Genomic DNA, 24,232 nt, shown 5'->3' on the forward strand with positions numbered 1-24,232 from the left:
AGCTGGAAAAGTGGTCAAAACCCTTCTAAAACCAGCCTGCTGACCAGCTAAAACCACCCAACCAGCACAGGCTGGATTTAGCTGGGGGTTTTTTCACCAGGAAACCCAAGAAAACTTTCATGTGGAACTTGTGGGCCGGATGGGCTGAATTTGTCCAGGGCCGAATTTTAACCCCAGTCCAGCCCTGGGTACCTGTCTGATGACGTGAAAGACCCAATTGTCAAAACAATACAAAGAGGAACTGCGCTGCAAGAGCTGTGTGTCACTAACATGCCGAAACGCAAATGTAGTTTCACAGACAAATTGGAAAAAAAAAAAATGTTTTACAAGGCAATTCTTATTTAAGCATTTTATGTATCATTTATCTTCTATGTCCTCTTTTTGGATTCTCAGAATATGGTCACCCTACTACCAGCCAACAGTTTTTGAACAATGAGATTTTTACAACAAAAACAGTAAAATTCTGATATATTTTTACTATTTAAAATAACTGTTTTCGATTTTTAAATATTTAAAAATGTAATTTATTCCTGTGATCAAAGCTATATTTTCAGCATCATTATTCCAGTGTTCAGTGTCACATGATCCTTCAGAAATCATTCTAATATGCTGATTTGCTGTTTAAGAAACATTTATTATTATTACTCATGATCAATATTTAAAACAGTTGACTACATTTTTTCAGGATTCTTTGATGAATAAAAAGATCCAAAGATCAGCATTTATCTGAAATAAAATGCTTTTGTAACATTATACACTATACCATTCAAAAGCTTGGAGTCAGTTTAATTTTAAAAGGCTAAAAAATACTTTTATTTAGCAAGGATGCTTTTCAATTGATCAAAGGTGATGATAAAGGCATTTATAATGTTACAAAAGGTTTTTATTTTCAGATAAATGTTGTTCTTCTGAACTGTCTATTCATCAAAGAAACTTAAAAAAATGTACTCAGCAGTTTTCAACAACAATTACATTTTAAAATATATTCAAATAGAAAACAGCTACTTAAAATAGTAAAAGTATTTCAAAATATTACTGTTTTGCTGTGCTTTACTGTTCAGAAACCTTTGACTGGTAGTGTATATTTCTGCATTTGGCATGGATAATTATATTTCGATAACTAATGATATTACTGTTTTCTGTGTGGACAAAGGGATTGTCCTCCAGGAGGCGCTTAGAGGCTATTAAACCACTGTTTTTTTTTTCCTCAGTGGAGACTTTTGTACACTAAACGTGTAATGATTTATATCTTTAATCAACGTGTAATCTGTAATATAATTTCAAGTATTTAAATCTAGTAGGCTACGTAAACTGAAATCACTCACAACAATTTCAATACATTATTTTTAGCTTCTCATTCTATAATCACAAACGATCGTGATTGGTCATTTATGACCAGCGCTGAGAAATGTAACAGGCAAGACGTGACAAATCGCTATTTCAGCAGCAGTTACGTGACTGAATGGTGAACTGAATGGAAAAACTTCATTAAACATGATCTCATCCAGTGTTTCCCCCCAAATAACTGGTAAATTACGCCATATTATAACGCGCATGCGTATTAATCTGAAACTTAAGTCGGTGTGACTGAACTTTAGGTCGCAGTTTTATGTCGCTATTGGCTGGTAGCGACAGTCTTGCGCTGCTTGACCCGCCTCTGTGTTATGAACCGTTTCCTCTACCGCTAGGATTCCACAGCAGCAGTGTTTTATTTATCGTATTATATCTCTAAATGATAAGAACGTAGTTCGTGGAGCTGCCGAGATATCTTCCTAGCCAAAAACGGTACGTAAATACAGTTTAATATCAATTATGCAGGAAGTTCAGCCACGAAAGGCAAGTGAAAGTGATGTCGACAGAGGTGAAGCTGCTGTATGACAGATTCATATTCCTGGTTGATACATAATAGTTTAGCATTAATCACTCTGTGTGTCAAAGCCATTTAATCTGTCAGAATAATTTTAAAACATTTTCCGTACAGAAAAGTTATTCACTATAAATAGCTTTCCTATAGGCTACGTAATCCATGATGTGCATGTTTGTCATTCTTGTTTTTGTTTCTGAATACCTTTGTGTTAAATTTAAGCTTTTCTTGCATTATTAAATCCTAGAATAGTGAAATGTACTGCTTATGTTAAAGACATACAATATTTTCTTTATTAGTCTACATTTATATATGTAGTGGTCTACGGTTTCTCAGAGGAAATGTATAATGCCTTCTTCAGGCATTTGTTTGATGACCAGGTTGTCATGGTAACTGTCAATCAAGCCTATAGAATTTCTATAGGATTCCCACTGCTTGAATTGATCTAGTGCCATTTTAGCACAAGGATCAGTCTCAGAACAACTTGGCTGGCTTTTATGTCCACAAACAACATATTAGAATTTGTTTTGCTTCTTTTGTCTACAATACATAGTAAACAAATTCATACATATAGATATAGCTCTTCAACCTGTCAGTAACAATTATGAGAACTGACCAGCTGTGTGTCAACAAGTGTCATATTAAAATTAAAAGGAACTCTGTGAGAGTTCAGTGGTAAAGACACATAATTGTCTTTGTTTGCTGGCAGGCTATGATTTAAATGTCCCCACGTGATCACCTCTCATGACATGCCATTTTCTGTCAGTCGCCATGGAAACCAGGCACATCAGCCAATCAAAAAACAGATCCAGTCTAGTATTCCCCAGAGAAATACAAGAAACTGCTTTGTCTGCATGCTGTTGGATTTATCAGTGTTCATCTGACATATAATCATGCTTACAATTAAATTCAGTTTTTATAATTAAATGTAATAATTTATCTTTTTTTTTAAAGTTTGTTATTTAGTCATAGATTAAATCTGTTAGTATTACTAGTTTTGTAGTTAGGGATGGACAAAGAGCATTCATGAATTTCAGGCAAGCCTGAACATGTAGCTTTAATGAGACTGCTTATCCAGAACAGAAGTAAACCTAATAGTGTAAGTAAGCCCTGCATCACACTTATCACAGAGCCTTCCTGTGTGGCGATTCGAGCAGTGTTTAATACACAGTGTGGTTATGACCTTTTAGCTGTCGCTCTGGCCAAATGAGGAACCACAGAATCTGGATGTGTTGCTATGGCTCTCCAAGTTGACAAGGCCTTATCAGACACCTCCTCGCAAATGGAGAACAAGAGCTATGGGAGGTGGAAGACCAGGATCCCGGAGTTCATTCGCAGCGGTCAAACTAGACCCCCTGGCCACAGGGCAGTTGATAGGACAAGGCCTGCAAATGTCCAGGAGGCCAAGGACTCAGACAAAGAGAGGAGTGGCTGCAAAAAGACGGTCACTATGGCACCTGTTTCCAGGTACATGACGGACAAAAGCCTCTATGTCATGAGAAAACCACTGATCTCCACTCAATGGCAGGCGCCCATCCTGAAGAACGCATCTACACATGAAGACTCAGAGAGGGTAAGAATCTAATGAAACAAGTTTTAGTGAGCTGCGTTGAATTTTAAAAAAAAGAAAAAATGATTTAAATGGTTGCAGAATATTTGTAACAATGATTTACAAATCAAGCCAGTGTTTCCTGCACACAGCAGTGAGCTGAGTGGTGTCTGATTTGCAAACAACTGACTCTACAGAACCAGTGTGATGCATGAGTATTTTGAACTTGCTTGTGAGTTAGCAGTTCGAATCAGATTAATTAGTTAATTAATCGTTCAGAGCTGTTACTGAGCCACAACTGACTCCCTATCTGAGCCATGGACACAACCAATTCTTCTGTCTGATTCGAAAGGAATTCAAAAATTCTCTATTCATCAAAAATCCTGAAATTAAAATGTATTACGGTTTCCATAAAAATATTAAGCAACACTGTTTTCAACGTTGATAATAAGACATGTGCTGCAGGGCACATGGTAGCACTGGTGTTCCCAACTTCAAAAAGTTAGGAGCACCATAAAAAAATTTAGGAGCACCCAGTTTCTTTTTTAGTAATGCACTGATATTGATTCTTCATGGTTCTTCATTTTGATTGCCGATGTTTTACAAGCAAATGGGCTGATTCTGAAAGCCTTTCTTATATATTTATTTTACGCCTTAAGCAAGGGACAAGAATGAATGAAAATATGAGTACATGAACAAGATGTTTATTTTCTCTATTATAGGTACAGTCATTTAAATTAGAAACAACCACTGCATTTTTAAACAACCTATATAAATAACAAAATATATTATAAATAACAAAAAATAAACGACACAGTTCTTTCTTAGTCGTGTAGACAATAAATGCAGCCATAATCAAAGTAGGCTACCCTTTCAATATTCAAAGTGCAAATAGAGACCGAATCTTTCAAGCATTATACAGAGCTATAGACAACTACACAACTTATTATAGCCCACATACTAATATTTAATAACAGCTTCGATATTATGTAGCCTAATTTTCGCGCATTGAGTCGTCGCTCTCTAAACGTGGGGTATTAAAATTGCTTTTGAATGGTGTGCGGGTTTTACTTTTGGTTTCGTTTTAACGATCGCGCGAGACTCGGCGGTGCTGAGCATGCATTCTACAATACAAGAGATTACTTTAACAAAAGTGGGAGGACACAAACGGGATTTTGAAAAATGTGTCCCCAGTGAAAATTACGCCCCTGCGTGAGTGCAACTCTGCCGCTGAGTTATCATCAAAATGCTCCCAAATATAATTTGAGGTCGTGCAGATTAAATTTTGGGAGCATATGTGACAAAAACGGTCGCAATTTCGAGCCCTGTGCTGTGTCCCAGTTTGCAGACTGTGCCCTAAAAGTATGTACTCTTTTTGTGAAGAAAAAGTGCAGATTTTTAAGTATGTAGGCAAGCTTTGGAACATACTACTTCGTAATAGCTGCGTCTTTAACGGATGCTCTGTTACTGTTACATGCATCCTGTTACTGTTTAAACTGCCCTGTCAATCATCTTGTCACAGTTTACATCATCCACATTTTGTTTAATTTAGTTTCCTGCCCTATTGAGAACTCTGCTTATTTGTTTGCATAATGATGCATTTATTAGTTAATGACCAAATGTATCATTATAAATGTTCATGATGTTGCTGCAGATGAAATATAACATGGTTAACATTATTTTTTTTTCATCAGGTTAGACGTTGATTATTTGTATATATATATAATTTATTTATATATTATATTTATTAGTTCATTTCACAATTAAAATCTGATACTGACCCCTGTCTTTCCTTTTTCAGTCAAAAAGAAATTAAGGTTTTTGAGGAAAACATTCCAGGTTTTTTTTCCATTTAATGGGATGACTTTAATGGGAGCCAATGGGTTGAAGGTCCAAATTGCAGTTTCAGTAGAGCTTCAAAGGGATCTATATGATCGCAGCAAAGGAATAAGGGTCTTACCTAGTGAAACGTCATTTTCTAAAAAAAAAAAAAAATTTATATACTTTTTAACCACTAATGCTTGTCTTGCACTAGCTTGACTTTGCATTATGTAATCACATCGGAAAGGTCACAACAACAACGATGTCGGACGATTTCGAAGTTGTAGGAGAAAATGAGATGGAGTTTTACCTTACCTTTTTTTTCCAACGTGAAGACCCGCATACGCATCGCAGAGCTAGTGCAAGACAAGCATTTGTGGTTAAAAGAAATACTATATGAAGAAAAATCCTGGAATGTTTTCCTCAAAAACCTTAATTTTTTTTTTGACTGAAGAAAGTAAGACATGAACATCTTGGATGACATGGAGTGAGTACATTTTTAGGAAATCGTAATTCAGGAGTGAACTAATCCTTTAATTATAGGAGCCAAGGGCTCCCGATCATGTTTTAGTCTGTATCCCACAATCCCATTAACCATTTCCTCTTTTTGTCTGTTTTTCCTCAGATCAGTTACAAAGCAGATTCCCCAAAAGAAAAGGACAAAAGTCTGTCTACAAAGTCATTCAGAAGTGTTCCAGAAGATTCTCCATATTATAAATCCTCCCCACCATTATCTAGACAAGACCTGGATACCTCCATGAACATTTCAGACCTCAGACTGTGGTCATGTGACAAGGACCCTATTTTTAACTCTTCAGCTGCCAAACGCAGTCTGTCCAGTCCCCCTTCAGCTTCTTTGAGCCTCACAGCACCCCCAGGGCCTAAGTGGACATCCACTCCTAGAAGCACTTCTCATTCGTCCAGTCATACGTCTCATTTCACAAGAAAGGTAAAAACAAGAACAGGTGAGATGATGGACAGAGGAAGAGATTCCTCTGATTCTCATTCTTACAGTAAGAACTATCAACATGGGTTCAAACACATGTCACCTTATCAGGCCAACTATTGGGCCTGTGCCATTCCCAACTCTATTCCACCCTCTCCAAACCGCAAATCCCCCAGTTGGGATCCTGAAAAGGAGTACCAGGAGCTTCTAGACTACACGTACCCTCTGAGACCCAACATGGCTGGTTCATGGGGTTCATCAGAGGCGGATCTTCTCCTGCGAACCGATCCATTGTTGCAAGACTCAGGCATTGAATTGGACCGCTCTTCCACTCTGTCCTGTTTAGACCTGTCCTATACAGGGACTCGACAGGAACGGTGTAGCCCAGGAACAGCTCAAAGGTTGACTGAGTTTTGTGCTCTAAACAAATCACATTCTAAGTCCTTAGATGGCATCATGTCCAATAGCCTGTACTCCTCACTAGACCAAGCTGGCTTGTCAGTTGAGAGTCTGGACTGCGAAGGAAAGCCAGTGAGCCATTATCGTAAATTTGGCATCTTCTCGACATTCAGACCTGTCCCCACTTTCATTAGTTCAACACACATTCTTCCTTGTCCTGATTCATGGGACGAGTTGGACGAAGAGTTTCTTCGCCTACCAGATCGGCTACAAGAACTTCAGGTGCTTTCACAGCAGCTGAGGGACATTAGTGACCAGATGAGCCAAACAGTCATCACCAGCCGGGAATCCCCAGAGAGCGATTTTACCTCAGTCAGATCACCAACAGCCCAAGTGGGAATGCAGGGATCGTTGATGGAAGAAAAGAGTGCTGAAGATGATGAAGCGGAAGGGAGATCTTGCTCTGAAGTTCCTCTTACACACGAGAGTGCAAAAGAGCCTGGTTTCAGACTCCAAATGATTAGCCAAAACGTGAATAGGAGGAACCTGAGGGAGGTGGAAGCTGTTATGGATCAACTGAGTGGATTGTCAATGTCAGCGCTTCAGAGAACAATACAAACAGACCAGAATGAAAATGAGACCAAGGAGTCACTAATGCAGCACATACAGGTGAGTAGATGTTTTTGTTGTGATCGTGAAGTCCTAAGATGAGAGTCCTGATCATATAGGAGAACTGTTGTATTCTTTCTCAACAGGCATTTTGCTTGAACCTAGAAAAGCTGGTTCAGTGGCTGCACACGGTGGTAGAGAAAGTAGAGGTTCTTTCTCCTCCCATGGTTGACTTGGAGAGCGTCAAAGCCTCACTGGCTGATTACAAGGTTTGTAAAGTACAGTACCATTTGAAGTTGTGGTCGGTAAGATGAAATGTATCAAAAATGACCATAAATGCATTTATAATGCTACAAACGATTTATATTTTTAATACATGCTGTTCTTCTGAACTTTCAGTTCACCAAAGTATCCTGAAAAAATGTTCTAGTTTTCACAAAAAAATTAAGCAGCACAACTGTTTTCAACATTGATACTGATGACATGATCTGAAGGATCATGTGACACTAAACACTGTGGCTGCTGAAAGTTTAGGTTTGCCATCACAGTAATGAATTACATTTTAAAATACAGTTGAGGTCAAAAGTTTATGTACACTTTGCAGAATCTGCAAAATAAGAGGGATCACACAAAATGCATGTTGTTTTTTATTTAGTACTGACCTAAATATTTCACATAAAAGATGTTTACATATAGTCCACAAGAGAAAATAATAGTTGAATTTATAAAAAATTACCCTGTTCAAAAGTTAACATACACTTGATTCTTAATACTATGTTGTTACATGAATGATCCACAGCTGTTTTTTTTTTGTTTAATGAAAGTTGTTCATAAGTTCCCTGTTTGTCCTGAACAGTGCCCGCTGTTCTTCAGAAAAATTCTTCAGGTCCCACAAAATTTAGTTTTTTCAGCTTTTTTTGTGTATTTTAACCCTTTCCAACAATGACTGTATGATTTTGAGATCTATCTTTTCACACTGGGGACAACTGAGGGACTCATATTTAACTATTACAAAAGGCTTAAACGTTCACTGATTCTCCTGAAGGAAAAAACGATGCAGTAAGATCAGGGTAAATTTGTAGCTTCTGAAGGGCAGTACTTATATTTAGGCCAAATAAGAAAAATATACACATCTCCATTCACAACTTTCTATGATCCCTCTTATTTTGGTAAAATAATTAACATTTTGCAGATTCTGCAAGGTGTATGTAAACTTTTGACCTCAACTGTATATTTCAATTGAAAACAGTTAATTTAAATTGTAATAATATTTCACAATATACATAATAGATGTTTTTTCCTTCAAAAACATTTAAAAAAAATCTTCCCGACCCTAACATTTCACACATGCATCTCATGCAACAAAAAGAAATGTAAAAATATTATTACAAAAGAAGTTCATTCAAAAAGTACATAACTGCGTCATATTTTTCAGAGTTTTCAGGAAGAAGTTCAGGCTCATAAGCCCCTCACAGAGGATGTTCTGCAGACCGGAGAGATGCTTTTGCATTGTATGAATTCAGCCTCTCCATGTGAGTCTTACTATCTTTATCAAACTAGAAAATATCATTAAAAAAAATCTCTCTACCATTCAGCTGCTGTACTGAATATTAAATAACCACGACTACTTTGAATGAAAGCGAAAAGCTCCATTTTGTTACTGAACCCTCAGTAGTGGCTCCAGAACTGTGAAGTGACGAAATTAAATTTTAAATTTGATGAAACATTAGATCTTCCTATCTTCCAAAGCACTATAATGCCCTGTTTGTTTTTTGATCAGTTTGGCTTGATACACTTCTACAAGTATCTATAGTGCTTCTAAGTTTTGGACATGTTGTGCAGTGTAACCCAATACTCCGAGTAACATCGGACAGAAACAGGAAACGCTCTGCTTGGAGAATGCGGCCACGCATGCTTAACTTAGTGGAGCCGTGCTGTTGCCTAGCATGCTTCATTCTTGAATAAACATCAAGCATTGTTTTAGTCAACACGCTACTTGTCTAGTTGTTCTGAAACTGCTGCTATTACTGTTTTTCTTGATTCCTCAGTTCTAAAAGACACACTGGAGCTGATAGAGAGGCAGTCTCACACACTGGAAACTCATTCGGAGTATCTTTTCTCCTCTATTCTGTCAGCCATGGACTGCCTCACTGACCCCAGATCTGAGGAAGCATCAGGTAAATTTATGTTTAGTGCCCTCTAGTGTCATCACAAGGTTAGAGCTCTAGAAATAGATGACTGAATTGTCATCATTGTGATGTAAAATCTATTCACCATGTGTCATCTTGACGTAGCCTCTTTTGATTAAAAATGCAGTCATAAAGTAGTTTCACTTTTTTTCTCCACAGAAGCAGTTTCCTGAATCCTGAGACTGATTAGGAATCTGGGAAGGCATCAAGGATAAAAAAAAACACTTCTTACTTGACTCATATGTCACCATTCACTTTTTTGCGTTTGTTTTACATGTTTAACACATTTACTGTATCATGAGTGGTGTTATATGCTGTTATCACAAGCTTGTGTTATCTGTCACAACATATGTGATGAATTTTTCACTTTTCATTTTTACACACCAGCTTGTCATTTTTTTATAACTCAAAAATGTCCTGTGATGGCTTAAGTTTGTAATACTGTTTGACTGAAGAGGTGCACAGACATGGTGCCAATTGCGATTGTGATCTCAGGTTATTACCCTATTAAGTTTTAATGGAAAGCAGTCCAGCCTTCATTAGCATCCCTGCAGCTTTAGTTTCCCTTCTGAGTAACCCATGCCTCAAAGATATGTTGTATTTTTTGACTGATAATTAGTGTGATTAATGGTGTTATTAATATATGAACATTGTTCGGTGAACATTCATACTTTTAAAATGAAAAACATTTTGATTTATTGTGTGTTTATTGTGTGTTTCACCCAAACATTTTAACTGTGTCATCATTTACTCACCCTCATGTCATTTCAAAAAAGATATTTTGAGAAATGGGAAGTGAGAAGTGGGTTTTTTTCAATGAAAGTCAGTGGGCTCCAGCGTTGATTAGTTACCAACGTAGTTTGCATGTTCCGCAAAAGAAAGAAAGCTTTGAATGACATGAGTAAATAATGACAGAATTTTACATTTTAGGTGAACTATCCAATAATGCAATAATGTAATAGTAGTGTAGCATTATGCATTTTGTGAATTCAGTTGAATGAATATAAAAGCAAACAAAAAACTTTTTGGAGAACTTAAGCTGCAGAGATCACAAATTCATGTACAACTGTTTTTGCATTGACCAAAAAAAAAAAAACATTTTTAACAATAAACAATCTCATTTTTGATAGTTTTCTCATTTTTTTGATTAATAGGTTAATTTTTTGTTGTTGTTTTTTTGTGTTCAAGTTTTGATATGGACACTTCATTAATTGCAAAATTACTCAATTATATTTATGCACAATCTACTCAAGTATTACCATTATGCATACAGAATCACATACATTAAAATAGGCCCTCAATTAACTCAGGCGATTAGAAAGTTTTCTAAAAAAAAAAAAAAAAAAAAGCATCTAAAAATAAAATTAATTATAATTGACTAAGGCTAAAACTAAATTAATTTTGGCTAAAAAAAATCTGAAATAAAATACAGATTAAATTTTCAAAACTTAAAAATTTGAAAATATATAATATTTGAAATCTGCAAAAATTGACAAGCACAAAATTATTACAATTTACACTAAAATTGGAATGAAAACTAGAAATGCAAAAATATAAAAGCCGATTCAAATGATCAATTAATACTATAGTAGCGTGTAAATAATATTAATATATGAATTAATTGGTTTTAGGGTGCTGCAAAGGCAAGCTGTAATCCTAAATACACTAAACATCCATCTAAAACTGCACAAAATGATAAACATGAACGGTTTCGAAGTTCATTCAAAAAATGAATTCATTTGCCTTTATTATGAAAAAGAGAACATAGTGTTTGAGTCACATATGCGATTGTGAAACTGTTGCTTTCAATGTATTCCGCAGGTAAATGGCCAATATCGAGAGATTGTAGATTAATGGAACAATATATTTGCATATAAATGTTGAATAAATAAAACACAAAGGGTTTCTAACATGTCCCACCAAGAATTGCAGACATACTGATATTGTACAGTATGGTCGTACAATATTTATTTATATTTTTGTTAACTGTTACACATCGCGCAACAAAACTACAAGAGTCTGCAGCCACAACTTAAATGCAAAAGAAGGTAAAACTACTCGAATCATGTATTTAACTCTACAGAGCGGTCCATTCAGATCTTACATATATATACATAGCGTATATGTACATATATTTTACTAAACAGATGTAGGACTGTGAACCACCGCTGGCCGGTTGACTGGCAAAACAATCCGTGGGGACAGAAACCTACACATGCAAATATAAACAGTAAAATAATCAACAAGAATAAAGTAAGAAAAGAAAAGGACAGAAAAACAAAACATCATTGAATTTTGACCACAGACCAGCCCTGCAGTAGGAATGCAGTGAGATAAATACACACATTATTCTTAGAGACCGGCACACAGAGGATTTAAAATCGTTGAGTGAAAATGAAATCCATCCTTTTTGGGGTGGTTTGGTTAAAAGCAGCCCCTGACAGGCAGCAGGGGTGAAGGGGACTGACCGTTACCAAATCTCAGACCTCTCATCAGTTTTAGTTTGTGAAAAGCAAGGGTAAAGGGGGGGCAGCAGATTTTTGAATGTTTTTGGTAGTGCGGCTACATACAGTACAACTTGGGTAACTTAAATTGTTGCCTGTTTCACACTCTCTCTTATTCTCTCTATTCTCCATATTCACTCTTTGCTCCATTACAAATGATCTATTCCCCTTTCTTTCTCCTATTGTGGGGGCTCTTGCGCCAAGATCCAGGGGCCGAGTTGAGGGGGTTCGGGGTCGAGTGGGCCTCAGCAGCAGCCTCCAGATGCAGGCTTCACCGGAGTGCTCTGGATCTTCACGTTAGACTTCTCAGCTCCTCCGGCTGTGGCTCCGGGGCCCATTCTCTTCTTGATCTCGGCAGCCATGGTCATGAAGGCCTGCTCCACATTGGTGGCATTCTTAGCGCTGGTTTCCAAGAAAGGAATGCCAAGGGAATCAGCAAATTCCTAGAGATAAACCAAGCAGTTATTTCCATTAAAACACTGGAAAAGTGAACAATTGCAAATCTTTTGTACACAAGCTTTGCTCTGAAACCTAGTGAGCAGCCAATATATGCAGAAATTTAAGTACAGTGTTGTCACAGTCAGTGCTAAAACAGTTCTCGTTCACTGAAATATAAACTTGCATGAAAAAAGAAAGGTTAGATTTATTAAAACTAAATAGAATTTTTTTTTTCTAAAATTACAACAACAAAAAAAAAAAATTAAGATGAATAGGGGTGCAATGCAGAATCCAGTCATAAAAATGGAATTCGCTGTATAGTGAGAAATGTCACTTAATTTGCCAAATTTTGGATGAATAAATCAAAAGTAGGCAAGTGCACTTAAACCAAAATGCGATATGGACTAGTGTCTGTGAATATTAAACCGCAAAAATGCTATTAAACATGAATCACGCATGTTATGTGTTTCTGTGTGAATGAATCAGTGTTTTTAAGCCTCTGCTGCCTACTATATGACCACAAACATAATCTCTAGAACTGCTCTGAAAGTCACTTCATGAGCATTTTACCATTTCTTCCTGAGAAAAACTATTGTCATATCATTTACAAACAGAAACTTAAAGGTCTTCAAAGCAACCAGTCAAAATTGCGGTTTAACTTAACAGTGACAGAAATATATTATTTATGTCATGATAGTACCACTACTACTACTAATAAAATTAATATTAACCCCCCCCCCCCCCCCTTTTTTTTTAATAAAATCAGTTATTTAGATATGATTTTGATTATTAAAATGTAATAAAATCATTTAAATGGACTCCGGAAAATTAACAGAAAACAGAATTTGGTTTAAAAAAAAAAAAAAAAAAAAAAAAAAAAAGGAGGGGGATTTTTATTTCAGAGTCTTAAAAATGTAATTGTTAAACTTTTATTAAATTGCCATTAAACTGTGTAATCTTCATGATTTCAATTAATTAGACAGCTTTTTAATCATATTTTTATTTAACCATTAAAAACGAGTCTAAAAAAAATATTAATTGGAAAAAAATAAATTTGGGAAAGAAATATAAAATAACAGATTTCATAGGGCCCTAGATGAAAAGATGGCATACAGAAATAGTACTAAAATAAAATTGCTCTTGACACCAAGGTCTAGAGGTCGACCGATGTATCGGTTTTGCCGATTAATCGGCACCGATAGTTGATTGGCCGAACTATCGGTTATCGGCAAAAATCCTTGCCGATAGTTTTTCCGGGTTGCGTTCTTTGCTGAAACGGCTCAGGCTCCGCTGTCATAGAGTATGAGAGGTTAAGCCCCAGTCATAGAGTATGAGAGGTTAAGCCCCAGACCAATGTTTAATCCCAGGATTGTTACCATATATTTGTATTGATTTATATCCAGCTGTTCATATTCTTAGCCAGCAAAGTTGCAGGTGTAAAGACATGAGAAAGCAAACTGTGTTCATTCAGCCGACAAAATCAGTCACAGCGCGCCATAGTTTTACATTATGAACGATGTGGGACAGATGTGTAAAGACTTGACCCTGTGCTGGAAAATTGAGTATTGTGCATTTAAGCAAACTATTTGTATTTCTGTAGCTCTAATTAAGTCTGTATGCTTAATATAGAGCTATAATTTATGTTTTAGCCTTTTCTTCAGGCCGTTAAAGCATGGTGAGTTTGCATCGTGTTACGCACTTTATTTCAATGCCATTTTCCTGTTCCTATTTGATTTTAATAACTGATCAACAAAAATATCTATTAAAAATTAAGATAAAAATAATACAAAACGAAATTCGTTAAAGAAGGGATTTTCCACAAATAAAAACGTACGAAGTTGTCAAAGATTGTGTCTGACCCTCTCCAATTCTCCTGGCGTATTGCCGTCCAATTCATACCACGTCCTTTATGACATTTACAAATTACACAAACTTCTTTCGTAATTAACATATTAAACTGAAACAAAACAAAAACAAATAATATTTAAACATAAATGTAAAACAGAAAAGAAATGTTTCTGAAATGGCTGCAATATAGATCGCACTTTCTCTTTCCGTTTCATGTTTAAACTAACCTTTGCCGCTTTTTTGATCATTCTTGAAGTAAACATTTGCCCGTTTGGTGATTAAATAAACTGTTTTAGATTTATGCTTGAACTATACAACGCGTCCTGTGTGTGTGTGATACCTGCAAGTTGTCCGCGCAACACAGCGCTGCACTTTTGTTCGGTTTCATTAAGGGTGGGTGAAAAATAGATTCTCCGACGCACCTCAATCCTCTCTTCAATGAGCGTGTGTTTTTCCCGCATATGGCACGCGTGCGCGCCAGAAACGCGGCTGGCTTCATTGCACAGAATTTCCACAGTGAGCTAAGTGTGTATTGTTTGACAGTGTGAGCTATCAATCGCAGTTTTTGACTTTACATGTGCCTTCATTTCTGCCGTTTATAATGCAGTGCTATTAGATGCACTGACAGACTTTCAATTGCTCTTTGTGTTTTTTCGTCCTAAAAAGCTTGATTGCAGATGCGGTTAAATGCACTTGGATTTTCAAATACTTTTATACGAAACTGATGTACACACAGTCAGTTATGTTTTCAGAGCAGGACAAAACATCTGATACATCGAAATAGATCTGTGCATTCGTTTGAATGCAGCCTGTTAAAGCTGCCACTGTCTGATCTCATCAGTAATAATCGAACGAAAAAGAAAAAAACAATAACTATTTCTGTAAACTTGCCGACACTTAAAAATCACTAATTTTAAATAAGTAATTGTTTTAAAAAGTAGCCTGCTTATATAATAAAAAAAATGTTAAAATGTAAAGATTCCCACCCCTTTACAATGAGTCCATTTGTAACATCAACTAAGATTGATGAAAGCTGTAGAATAGAAGTGTTGTTCCTTGTTAGTGTTAATTTCAACATTTACTGATATATTGTTAAATTTCGAAGTTCATTTTGTTAACATTAATGAACTATGAAATAACTTTAATGATCAATTTATAATTAATATTAATATTTTTTATTCATTTACAAAGTATGGTTTAGTATTATTATTTTTTAAATAGTAGAGCACTATTTTAGTTGCCCTTCAATATCCATTTTCAAAAACTATCGGTTAATTAATCGGTATCGGCCAGTGTGGTCCAACCTAGCTATCGGTATCGGTAAAAACCAATATCGGTCGACCTCTACCAAGGTCACAATCCCAGAATGCCTTATGAGCTCCAAAATGCTGGACAAAGTGAAAAATGTTGAACAAGAATAGAATTCATTCAGTACTTAAATGTATCAGTGAAAGCAGTGAAACCAAATTAAAATTTTATTAAAGTGTACATTCTGTATTTTTATGTTTATCACAGCATAAAGTCATCAGCATAGCAGCACGCTATATCTAGTAAAATCAAGAGTCTCCTATGAACTTTGTTGTTGTATAACATTCCAAATCGGTCAGTTATTAAATCTTATTTTGGTTAGAAGGCAGTCTGACAGCAAGTCAGCTCACTAGGTTCTAAAACAGTCACACTAATAATACTGGAACAAATTGCATAATATGGAGTAATATTACCTTTGCCGTTGTGTAGTCCACCACTTTTTTTGTTGTTAAGTCACACTTGTTGCCAACCAATAACTTGTTAACATTTTCACTGGCATAGCGGTCAATCTCCTGTAGCCACTGTTTAACATTATTGAAGGACTCCTGAGGGCATGAAAAAAAAAACATTGTAACCTAAATACAGTGAAGCATAAATATAGTTTGCAAGATATCTTCACAGGTGTTTATAGTGAAATTAGGACACTTGCTTAAGATTTCGATGCACTCACCTGATCTGTAACATCATAGACTACAATAATGCCATGTGCTCCTCTGTAGTAACTGGATGTGATTGTGCGAAACCTCTCCTGCCCTGCTGTATCCCACTGTAAGGAAGAAAGTATAATGTGACGCCTGAATCAAATGCAAAAACAGGCTCAGAAAAATACTATTTCAGCTACTTCAATAGTAGTCATTAACTCAATTCTCTTAATTAATGCTGTAAACTATACAGGGTATCCCTAGTTAGTACATTAAAGACTAAAATTAACAAACAATTTGTGATAAAACTGACAGAATTTGAAAGCTGAGAGGTTTTTTTTAATCAAAAGTAAACAACTTTTTGCAGTTTTTTTTAAATGGCAGGAGGGCCATTAAGTTTTGTTCACACATACTGATTTAAGAATTCATATCAGTTAATCAAAATGAAAAATTGAGCACTCAATATTGTTACCCAGCCATATTAAACTGTTAGCAGACAAAAGTCCCTCTCTGACATTATTTACATCAAAAGATCAAGGAAAATTCTTCAATATGTGACCCTGGACCACAAAACCATTCATAATGGTCAATTTAGTTTGATTTATACATAACCTAAAAGCTGAATAAATTATCTTTATTTGGAACTGTTTGAAAATCTGGAATCTGAGGGTGCAAAAAAAAATCTAAATACTGAGGGGAAAAAACCTTTAAAGTTCTTAGAAATGCATTATCAATCAAAAATTAAGTTTTGATATATTTATTGTAAGAAATTTACAAAATATCTTCATGGAACATCTACTTAATATCCTAATGATTTTTGGCATAAAAGAAAAATCAATAGTTTTGACTCATATAATGTATTGTTGACTATTGCTACAAATATACCCATGCTACTTAAGACTGGTTTTGTGGTCCATGGTCACATATGAACATTGACATAACCCTGCTCCCTCTGATGATGTCCCTAAACAATTAAAACCACACCAAATAAACACCAAGACCCGGTTTCACAGACAGGGTTTAGACTAAGCCAAGATTAGGCCAAAGTTCAATTAGGACATTTAAGCAATTTTCATAAATGTGATTAGAATCAAAACATTACCGGTGTGCATCTTGAGACAAAACAAAGGCACTAATATATTTTAGGATCAATCAGTGCAATTTTATTTTAGTTGAAACAACTCAGATTTACATTTTAGTCTAGGACTAGGCTTAAGCCTTGTCTGTGAAACCGGGGGCAAGTGTTCACTTTTTCCTTTAATCGCATGCTTGTGTATTTCATTCTGGTCATCTTTTTCACAAACAATAATTTCATTACAGAATAGAAAGGAACTTACGATTTGAAGTTTGATGGTCTTTCCGTCTAATTCTATAGTTCTTATTTTAAAGTCCACACCGATAGTGCTAATGTAGCTTTCTGTGTATGTGTCATCCTGAAAAAAAATAAAACAGCAGGTGAATTAAATGTTTGAGTAGTCAAATCTCTCCTTACAGTGCTTCAAGTAAAATATAAATGTGTTAAATTCAACATAAATGTGATCGTATTCACACTGATTCTGTACACAAATACAGACAGCATTTTTAATTTATTATTTAACTCTGCAACCTCTGACCTGAAATACTAATATGTAGATGCAAGCAAAAACAACCTGAACTTGTTCATGAGACACAGCAGTTTCCAAAAGAAATGTCCACTAAGTGGCGCTAAAAGAGTGTTCGTTTTTTTCCCCAGAACAGATGAACGCACATATGGTACGTTTTATGTAGTCTCGCGTAGCCAGACCTTCAGACTGACGGCTGAAGGTCTGGAATTCATGTCAGCTTTCACTGGCCAAGGCCCGCCCATAAGACCGTTTGACCGACATGTCAAACAACCAATCACAGTTCGTTTCGTTCAGCGTCACATTTCGGTGCGTGGAAATGCCCACACAACAACAGACTGGCATGCAACAAGTCAGCCATAGAAATAGGGCTGGGCGATAAAACGATAACGATATATATCGCGATAGACAAGAGATCGATATCAATAAAAAATGTGTTCGATAAAACGTTCGATATTTTGTATTCTTCGTCGGCCCGCCCAGCCCCCCTTTAACGTTCAGTTCATAGCGCCAGATCACAATAGAAGTTAAGGTTATCTTTCCTACAGAACGGGTCCATGTTGTTGTATTAAACAAACTAAATAGCCTTATGTTATTTATCTTATTTACACGACGGCATTTGATTTCTGTCTCTACATGATCGCGGGTTTACAATGTCTCCTCACAGATGGGATCGCGGACTCCATTCATAAAAACGGACTTTACTATAGGGCGGAATTCGTCGATTTTTGGATCAATAAATCAAAAGTCGGTCTGTTAATTAATTCTGATCGCGATATGGACTAGTGTCTGTGAAAACTGAAATGCAAAAAGACCGTTTCAATAAGAATCCTGCATGTTCCGTTTGCCTCTATATGTATGAATGGAGGAGACGCGTTTTATTTTCACTACACGCATACTGCACACGTGACGCTCCCGCTAATTTTTGGCCTTTGCATCTCACATGAACAGACAAACTCCAATAAATACATCTCCAAAGCTGCTGTGAGTGTCACTTTTTGTCAATTTTACCGTTTCATTAGTGAAACTAGCATCATTCATACTGTATTACACACTGAAACTTCACGACAACCTGTCAAAATAAAAGTACGGTTTAACATGTAACAGAACAATATTAGTCTTGTATTACTTTGTACAGTATAATGTAGGTGTTTATATGTTCACATTTAAATAATTTACATAAAACAATATATATGATAAAAAAATAAAATAAAGAGTCACCATTTAATTGTTGAAAAAATACTATTATTATTAAACCTTTTTTTAACTGAATATATTTTTTCTCCTATGTATTAATTTTAACAGTAAAGCTCCGTTTATTTTTATTTTTAAAAATAAATCAGTGATTATCAGAAAAATTAAAACAAGAATTTCTGAAAAAAAAAAAAAAAGTTTGTAAGGCCCTATTGTTCAAAATGTTGAAAGTTTTGGACTTATTTTTTCACTTAAATAAATATTTTTGTTATTACACAAAGTATAGGCTAAAGTACCGGGAAAGAAGTAATGTTGGCTACTGGCAACCAGCAATCTGTGCAGAAATAAATATTATCAGCCAAGTACTTTGCAACAACCTCTGACCTGTGGTCAAGCCGTACTTCTGGGCCATACATTAGCTTGACCATTCACTTCATCGACAATGAATGGGGTTTGAATTGAGGATTAAGAGATAGTTAAGTGTATATTGTGACTTTAGACTTATGTTTACATTTTTATTACTTGAGTTTTCCATGGTTGTTGACATTTCTGTCTTAATAACTGAGGGGATTATGATCAGAGGCAAGTTTAAAATAAAAATGTTTGAGTGTAATATATTTTTCTCCTGGTCCTTATTTTAAATGGGTCATAAAAATATCAATAATTATCGATATCGACCGATATGAAACACTGATATCGTGATATAGTTTTCAGCCATATCGCCCAGCCCTACATAGAAATAACCAGCATTGAAAGTTAAATAAGAAGAGGGAGAACGAGCAGTAAGTCAGTAATTTGTTCGCGAACGTCGCAAATGTGTATAACAATGGCGTCTGCATAAGCACCTCTTAGCAAAACGCAGAGAAAATCAGTCTGCGGACCGAAAATAAACACGACATTCGCGTCTCCCGGAAATCCGATCAAATTCAACTAATCAGAGGACGACTTCGACATTCCTGAAGTGTTTCCAGTTAAGTGTACCATATGCATCAGACGTTTAGCCAACGTTCCGTGGGTGTGACGTCTGAGGCTGAGACTACGTTTTATGTGACAATGGCTTTGTATGTGCCACCGCAGTTCTGACTTGAAATGTCGGTTGAGTGGCGCTATAACTCTAATGCTCCATGACGTTTTAAAATAACGTACCATCTGCACTACACCTAAGCCTACCCGATAGTATGAACAAAAGCAAATGTGACATAAAAACGCAATCACAAGCATGCCGTTTTAGCTTGTTTTTTGACCTTTCAAGCTCTTTCATTGTGAGTCATGTTTTTCCACAGGGTTCGTACCCAAGGATTCCGCATCCTAAGCCCAATTCCGTGCCGGCTGAGCTACTGAGCAAGCTTGTTACGTCCGGAAAGCGAAACATATGGAGCTGTAATCTAGCCTAGAAATCTAGACGCACCCTAGCGGCAGCAAAAATTATTTTGCAGCCAGGTGGGTCTAGACACTCTCAATAGACCTTCTAGCTGCAAAAACCCAAATTGGGTCAGGCCAATCACAATGCGTATAGAGTAGGTGGGGCGGGCTTAACATATGACGACAGAGTTGCGACGGCTGCCACTTGAAAAACAAAGAATGGTGGCTGCAGCTGTCGAACAGCGGTCTTTCGAATCGGCTTTGGCCGCGACTCTGGAGGACTTGGAGTTAAGTTTTTCTTTAAGAAACGAGCAAAGAACGGCACTTAAGTCATTTTTAAAAAAGGAAGATGTGTTTGGAGTTTGTGAGTTTTCTAAACTCATGCATGAGTTTACTACTCATGCAGTAGTCTCTCGGCAATACTTAGTTGTTTCTTCTGTTTATCGAAAATGCTTGCTGAATGTACAAGCACACCCGCAATTCTCATATTTTTTTCACAAAAACGGCAACAGTCATTAGGCTCCATTACAATAACATTTGGTCGCTTACAGAAATCTCTTCATCAAACTTTACCGCGAAACACTTTCCCATCAATTATTTTCCGTCGCACTGACTACGTCACCTTCTTCGTTGCTCTGATTGGTTGAAGCGCTATCCTATTGCGTGCATAGGGATTTTGAGAGACAACCGTTTATCCCGCCCCTCGGAGTAAGCCGCGTCTATGGAGAGTTTCCAGACTAAACATCTTGATGTAAGTCTGGCTCGCCAGGCTAGCTGTAATCATAACGGTGTATGAAAACGATTACAAGTGCTCACTGTTTTACCACCTCTAGTGTTAATTTCTGTTGGAAACCGCAGTGATATGTAATTATTGGTACATATTTCACATCTTGTGAACAAGCTCCCACAGGTATGTTTTCATCATGAGATCACATAGAGAAAAAAATGCCAATGCCTCCATGAGGGCAAATGCAGGAAAACATATAGCCTACTTACTGCAAATCGGAGAAGAAGGCAAGACTTTCCAACACCAGAGTCACCAATCAAGAGCAGCTTGAATAAATAGTCACTGTATGAAGAGAAAGAGTAACAAAACATTAGTCAGTCAATATTTATCCGACAATTTTTGACAGTGCAGTTGTGTGAAATACACACAAAAGGACAAAAGTCTGGGGTTGGCCAGACTTTCCAGTGTTTTCGAAAGAAGTCTCTTATGCTTACCAGAACTGCATTTACTTGATCAAAAATATAGTAAAACAGTAATGTGAAATATTATTACAATTAAAATTTTTTATTTTAATGTTTTAAAATGTAATTTATTCCTGTGATGACAAAGCTGAATTTTCAGCAGGTAATAATTCAGTCTTCAGCGTTTATAGTACAATGATTTCTGCTGATTTGGTGGTGAGGAAACAATATTTTTGCAACGCCTTTGCTATCACCTTTGACCAATTTAATGCATCCTTGCCGAATATAAATATGAACTGCTTAAAAAAAAAAAAAAGAATGCACCCGTTATATGGATGCAGACAGTAGGCCCTACATCTCAATCTTATCTCAGCATGAACCCACCTGTTGCTTTCTTTCACTGTATATTACACATTATTAATTTTATAGACATACATTACAAATGAGGTCCTTAAAATCCCCCTACAACATGTGAAATAGGTCAGTCCTGTGCTTTCCAGCACTGCAAGACCACCATCTGATGTAACTCAGTTAAACATAGGGTAAATCAGTCACTAGTCCACTTTTGTATGCAGAAAATAAAATGTTAGTTTAACAGAAACAATGTGCTTGAGGACCTCTGAGGTCGGGGAAACTTGAGTAAGCTGATTAAGCATTCCACAGAGAGGGAATTTTGCCCGTTGCGCTAAATCCTCTGCCCCTATTCCACATGCCCTAGTAAGAAAAGACCACAGGAAGGAAATTCAGTGGATCGGCCTGGTCAACACCAGCTCATCGACTCAGCAGAACGATCAGTCTGTTTTCCTCTCCATCCTGCCCACTCCACTGAATTCAAGTCATGCTCTCCTTGTTAGGTTGACTGCAACAAACGCTTCTGTGTAGGGATCCACTACACAAAAAAACTGCATGTGAAGACCCTCTGTTTATAGACTGGTTTCTGATTTCTATCAAATAGAATAAGCAGGTGTGATATAACTAAGTCTTGTTTATACATGAAGATCTGAAACTCTGCATTAAATCCTACATGAATGTTAAAACTTGTGATCAGTTATCTTTTTTTGAATCACTATTCAGGAAGCCTCAAAGTCTGTATGCGCTTCAATACTGAATCATGATACAAATCATGTGAAGAATCGAAAGAGAAACTGCTACTGAGTTTTAACCACTAAACAACCATCATTGCAATAGTGTCTATCTATGAAAAAACATACTTATTTTGAGCATGTAAAACAGGCAACAGCTGACACGAAGTCCATTAAGTAACCGAGTTGCTTAACACTCAAACTAGTGATAGTTGTAATGAAGTGTGTAGCTTGTCATTTGGCATGTGATCTACACATGACTACCACACAATAGAGGAAGGGATGGGCACTTTAGTTCCTTAAGACATACTTGACATCTGCACATTCACATATTTAGACAGGAGTGTTGAAACCTCACAATTTAGTGCCAAGGAACACAGGAAACATGGCATCGAACACCTTTTTTCAGATTAATAAATTAACACTGACAAGGAAATTAAGATAGCACAAATCAGACTAGTGTTGTGGAAATGGCTATTATTATTGTAATCTTACTAAACCATCTTTTATTTTTAAGAAGCAGATTGAAAAACTGTATTTAACTTATGAATTTTACTTTCGTGTCAAAGTGTGGAGTAATTATAAATTATAATTATAAATTATTATAGTAATAATAAAAATTCAGTGTTAAACAACAAGGCACCTGACTATATTTGTGTGCAGCAAACTCAGGTAATGAAACACATGAATAAAATATCACAAATTACTTTCTAAACTTGTTGGGCAAACTGTTTTAGCAAATAAATAAACGAGTTTGACTACTCATTAGTAATTTACAACCCACCTTCTTGACACTGACGTCCTTTTTAAGTAGTTACTTTCTTTCTGATTGAATTAAGTGGTCAGCAACAGGTTACAAAACATGTTAACAATATAATCAGGATTTTTTTAGATCATTTATCTACTTCACCAGCTGGTCTAGCGGTTTAAAAAGTACCTAACCTTAACCGAAAAGCGATCTGAAGACGTTAGCTTACATCAGCTAATTTAGCTTTCATATTATTTTCTGATGAAGCCTGACAGATAACGTGTTTTAATGGCTTGAGATTAAAATATTACAATAAACAAAGTGTTAAAGGTGTGGTATGACTAACTAATGAGCTCTACTTGTCATAAATGTAACGCGGATGGATATTTAACCCGGCTGAGCGCCGCTATACAACAACAGTCGCTTAATCACAAAAACACTTCTCTAGAGAAAGATATTTCTTAAAAGTACTGGTTTTGAAAATCACAGCGCTTTCCGGCTTTGACCAAGTGAAATATATAAAATACAGTGATATTAGTTGCTGGTAAGATTAAACATATAGCTAGTCATCATTGCTGTTGCCTGTCAAAAAGTAGCTACAGGTAAATTTTGAGCTCAGAAACGACAAACAAGCCGTGTAATAAGTCAACCACTTACTATTCGGGATTCATCGTGGACTGGACACTGTGAAAACCGCTTGTCTTCTAACAAAACAACTCCGCGGCGTGAAGGTGGACTAGAAACAATAACCTTTCTCCCGATTAAAAAGTAACTAGCTGGCTAGCTACTGCCGCAAAGGCTAGTCGGTTGAAACCCAAAATGGCTGACTCTTCAACCAGGAAATAGGAACTCCTTAAACAGATTGCGTAGGCAATGTCGTCATCGTGACCTGAGCGGACGTTGTAGTTTAATTTAGAGATCGTCTAGCCTGCGCGAATGGA

The 24,232-nt window shown here is 36.3% G+C and overlaps 2 protein-coding genes across 2 annotated transcripts; one reads left to right on the plus strand and one right to left on the minus strand.

Annotated features, from left to right (window-relative positions):
* The first annotated feature begins 1,593 nt into the window (after positions 1-1,593).
* On the plus strand, positions 1,594-10,504 carry cep68 (centrosomal protein 68). Its single transcript, XM_073835037.1, has 7 exons — positions 1,594-1,785; positions 3,055-3,437; positions 5,860-7,248; positions 7,335-7,457; positions 8,624-8,720; positions 9,237-9,365; positions 9,537-10,504. Exons 2-7 carry the CDS (start codon positions 3,102-3,104, stop codon positions 9,548-9,550), a joined length of 2,088 nt encoding a protein of 695 aa, XP_073691138.1. The 5' UTR covers positions 1,594-1,785; positions 3,055-3,101; the 3' UTR covers positions 9,551-10,504.
* A 603-nt stretch (positions 10,505-11,107) lies between these two features.
* On the minus strand, positions 11,108-24,111 carry rab1ab (RAB1A, member RAS oncogene family b). Its single transcript, XM_073833958.1, has 6 exons — positions 23,949-24,111; positions 21,270-21,342; positions 17,454-17,549; positions 16,146-16,241; positions 15,889-16,020; positions 11,108-12,324 (listed from the first exon to the last, which is right to left on the minus strand). Exons 1-6 carry the CDS (start codon positions 23,960-23,962, stop codon positions 12,127-12,129), a joined length of 609 nt encoding a protein of 202 aa, XP_073690059.1. The 5' UTR covers positions 23,963-24,111; the 3' UTR covers positions 11,108-12,126.
* Between the last annotated feature and the right edge of the window lie 121 nt (positions 24,112-24,232).

Source organism: Garra rufa, chromosome 2, assembly GCF_049309525.1.
Source record: "Garra rufa chromosome 2, GarRuf1.0, whole genome shotgun sequence".
Classification (NCBI taxonomy): Eukaryota; Metazoa; Chordata; class Actinopteri; order Cypriniformes; family Cyprinidae; genus Garra; species Garra rufa.

Excerpts from the sequence above, each read along its gene's own strand:
- cep68 (XM_073835037.1), top strand. The coding sequence starts at position 3,102 with ATGGCTCTCCAAGTTGACAAGGCCTTATCAGACACCTCCTCGCAAATG. Across the intron at positions 3,438-5,859 it reads CACATGAAGACTCAGAGAGG|ATCAGTTACAAAGCAGATTC; the intron begins GTAAGAATCTAA and ends GTTTTTCCTCAG. Across the intron at positions 8,721-9,236 it reads TATGAATTCAGCCTCTCCAT|TTCTAAAAGACACACTGGAG; the intron begins GTGAGTCTTACT and ends TTGATTCCTCAG.
- rab1ab (XM_073833958.1), bottom strand. Across the intron at positions 16,242-17,453 it reads AGACCATCAAACTTCAAATC|TGGGATACAGCAGGGCAGGA; the intron begins GTAAGTTCCTTT and ends TCTTCCTTACAG. Across the intron at positions 16,021-16,145 it reads TCTATGATGTTACAGATCAG|GAGTCCTTCAATAATGTTAA; the intron begins GTGAGTGCATCG and ends TCATGCCCTCAG.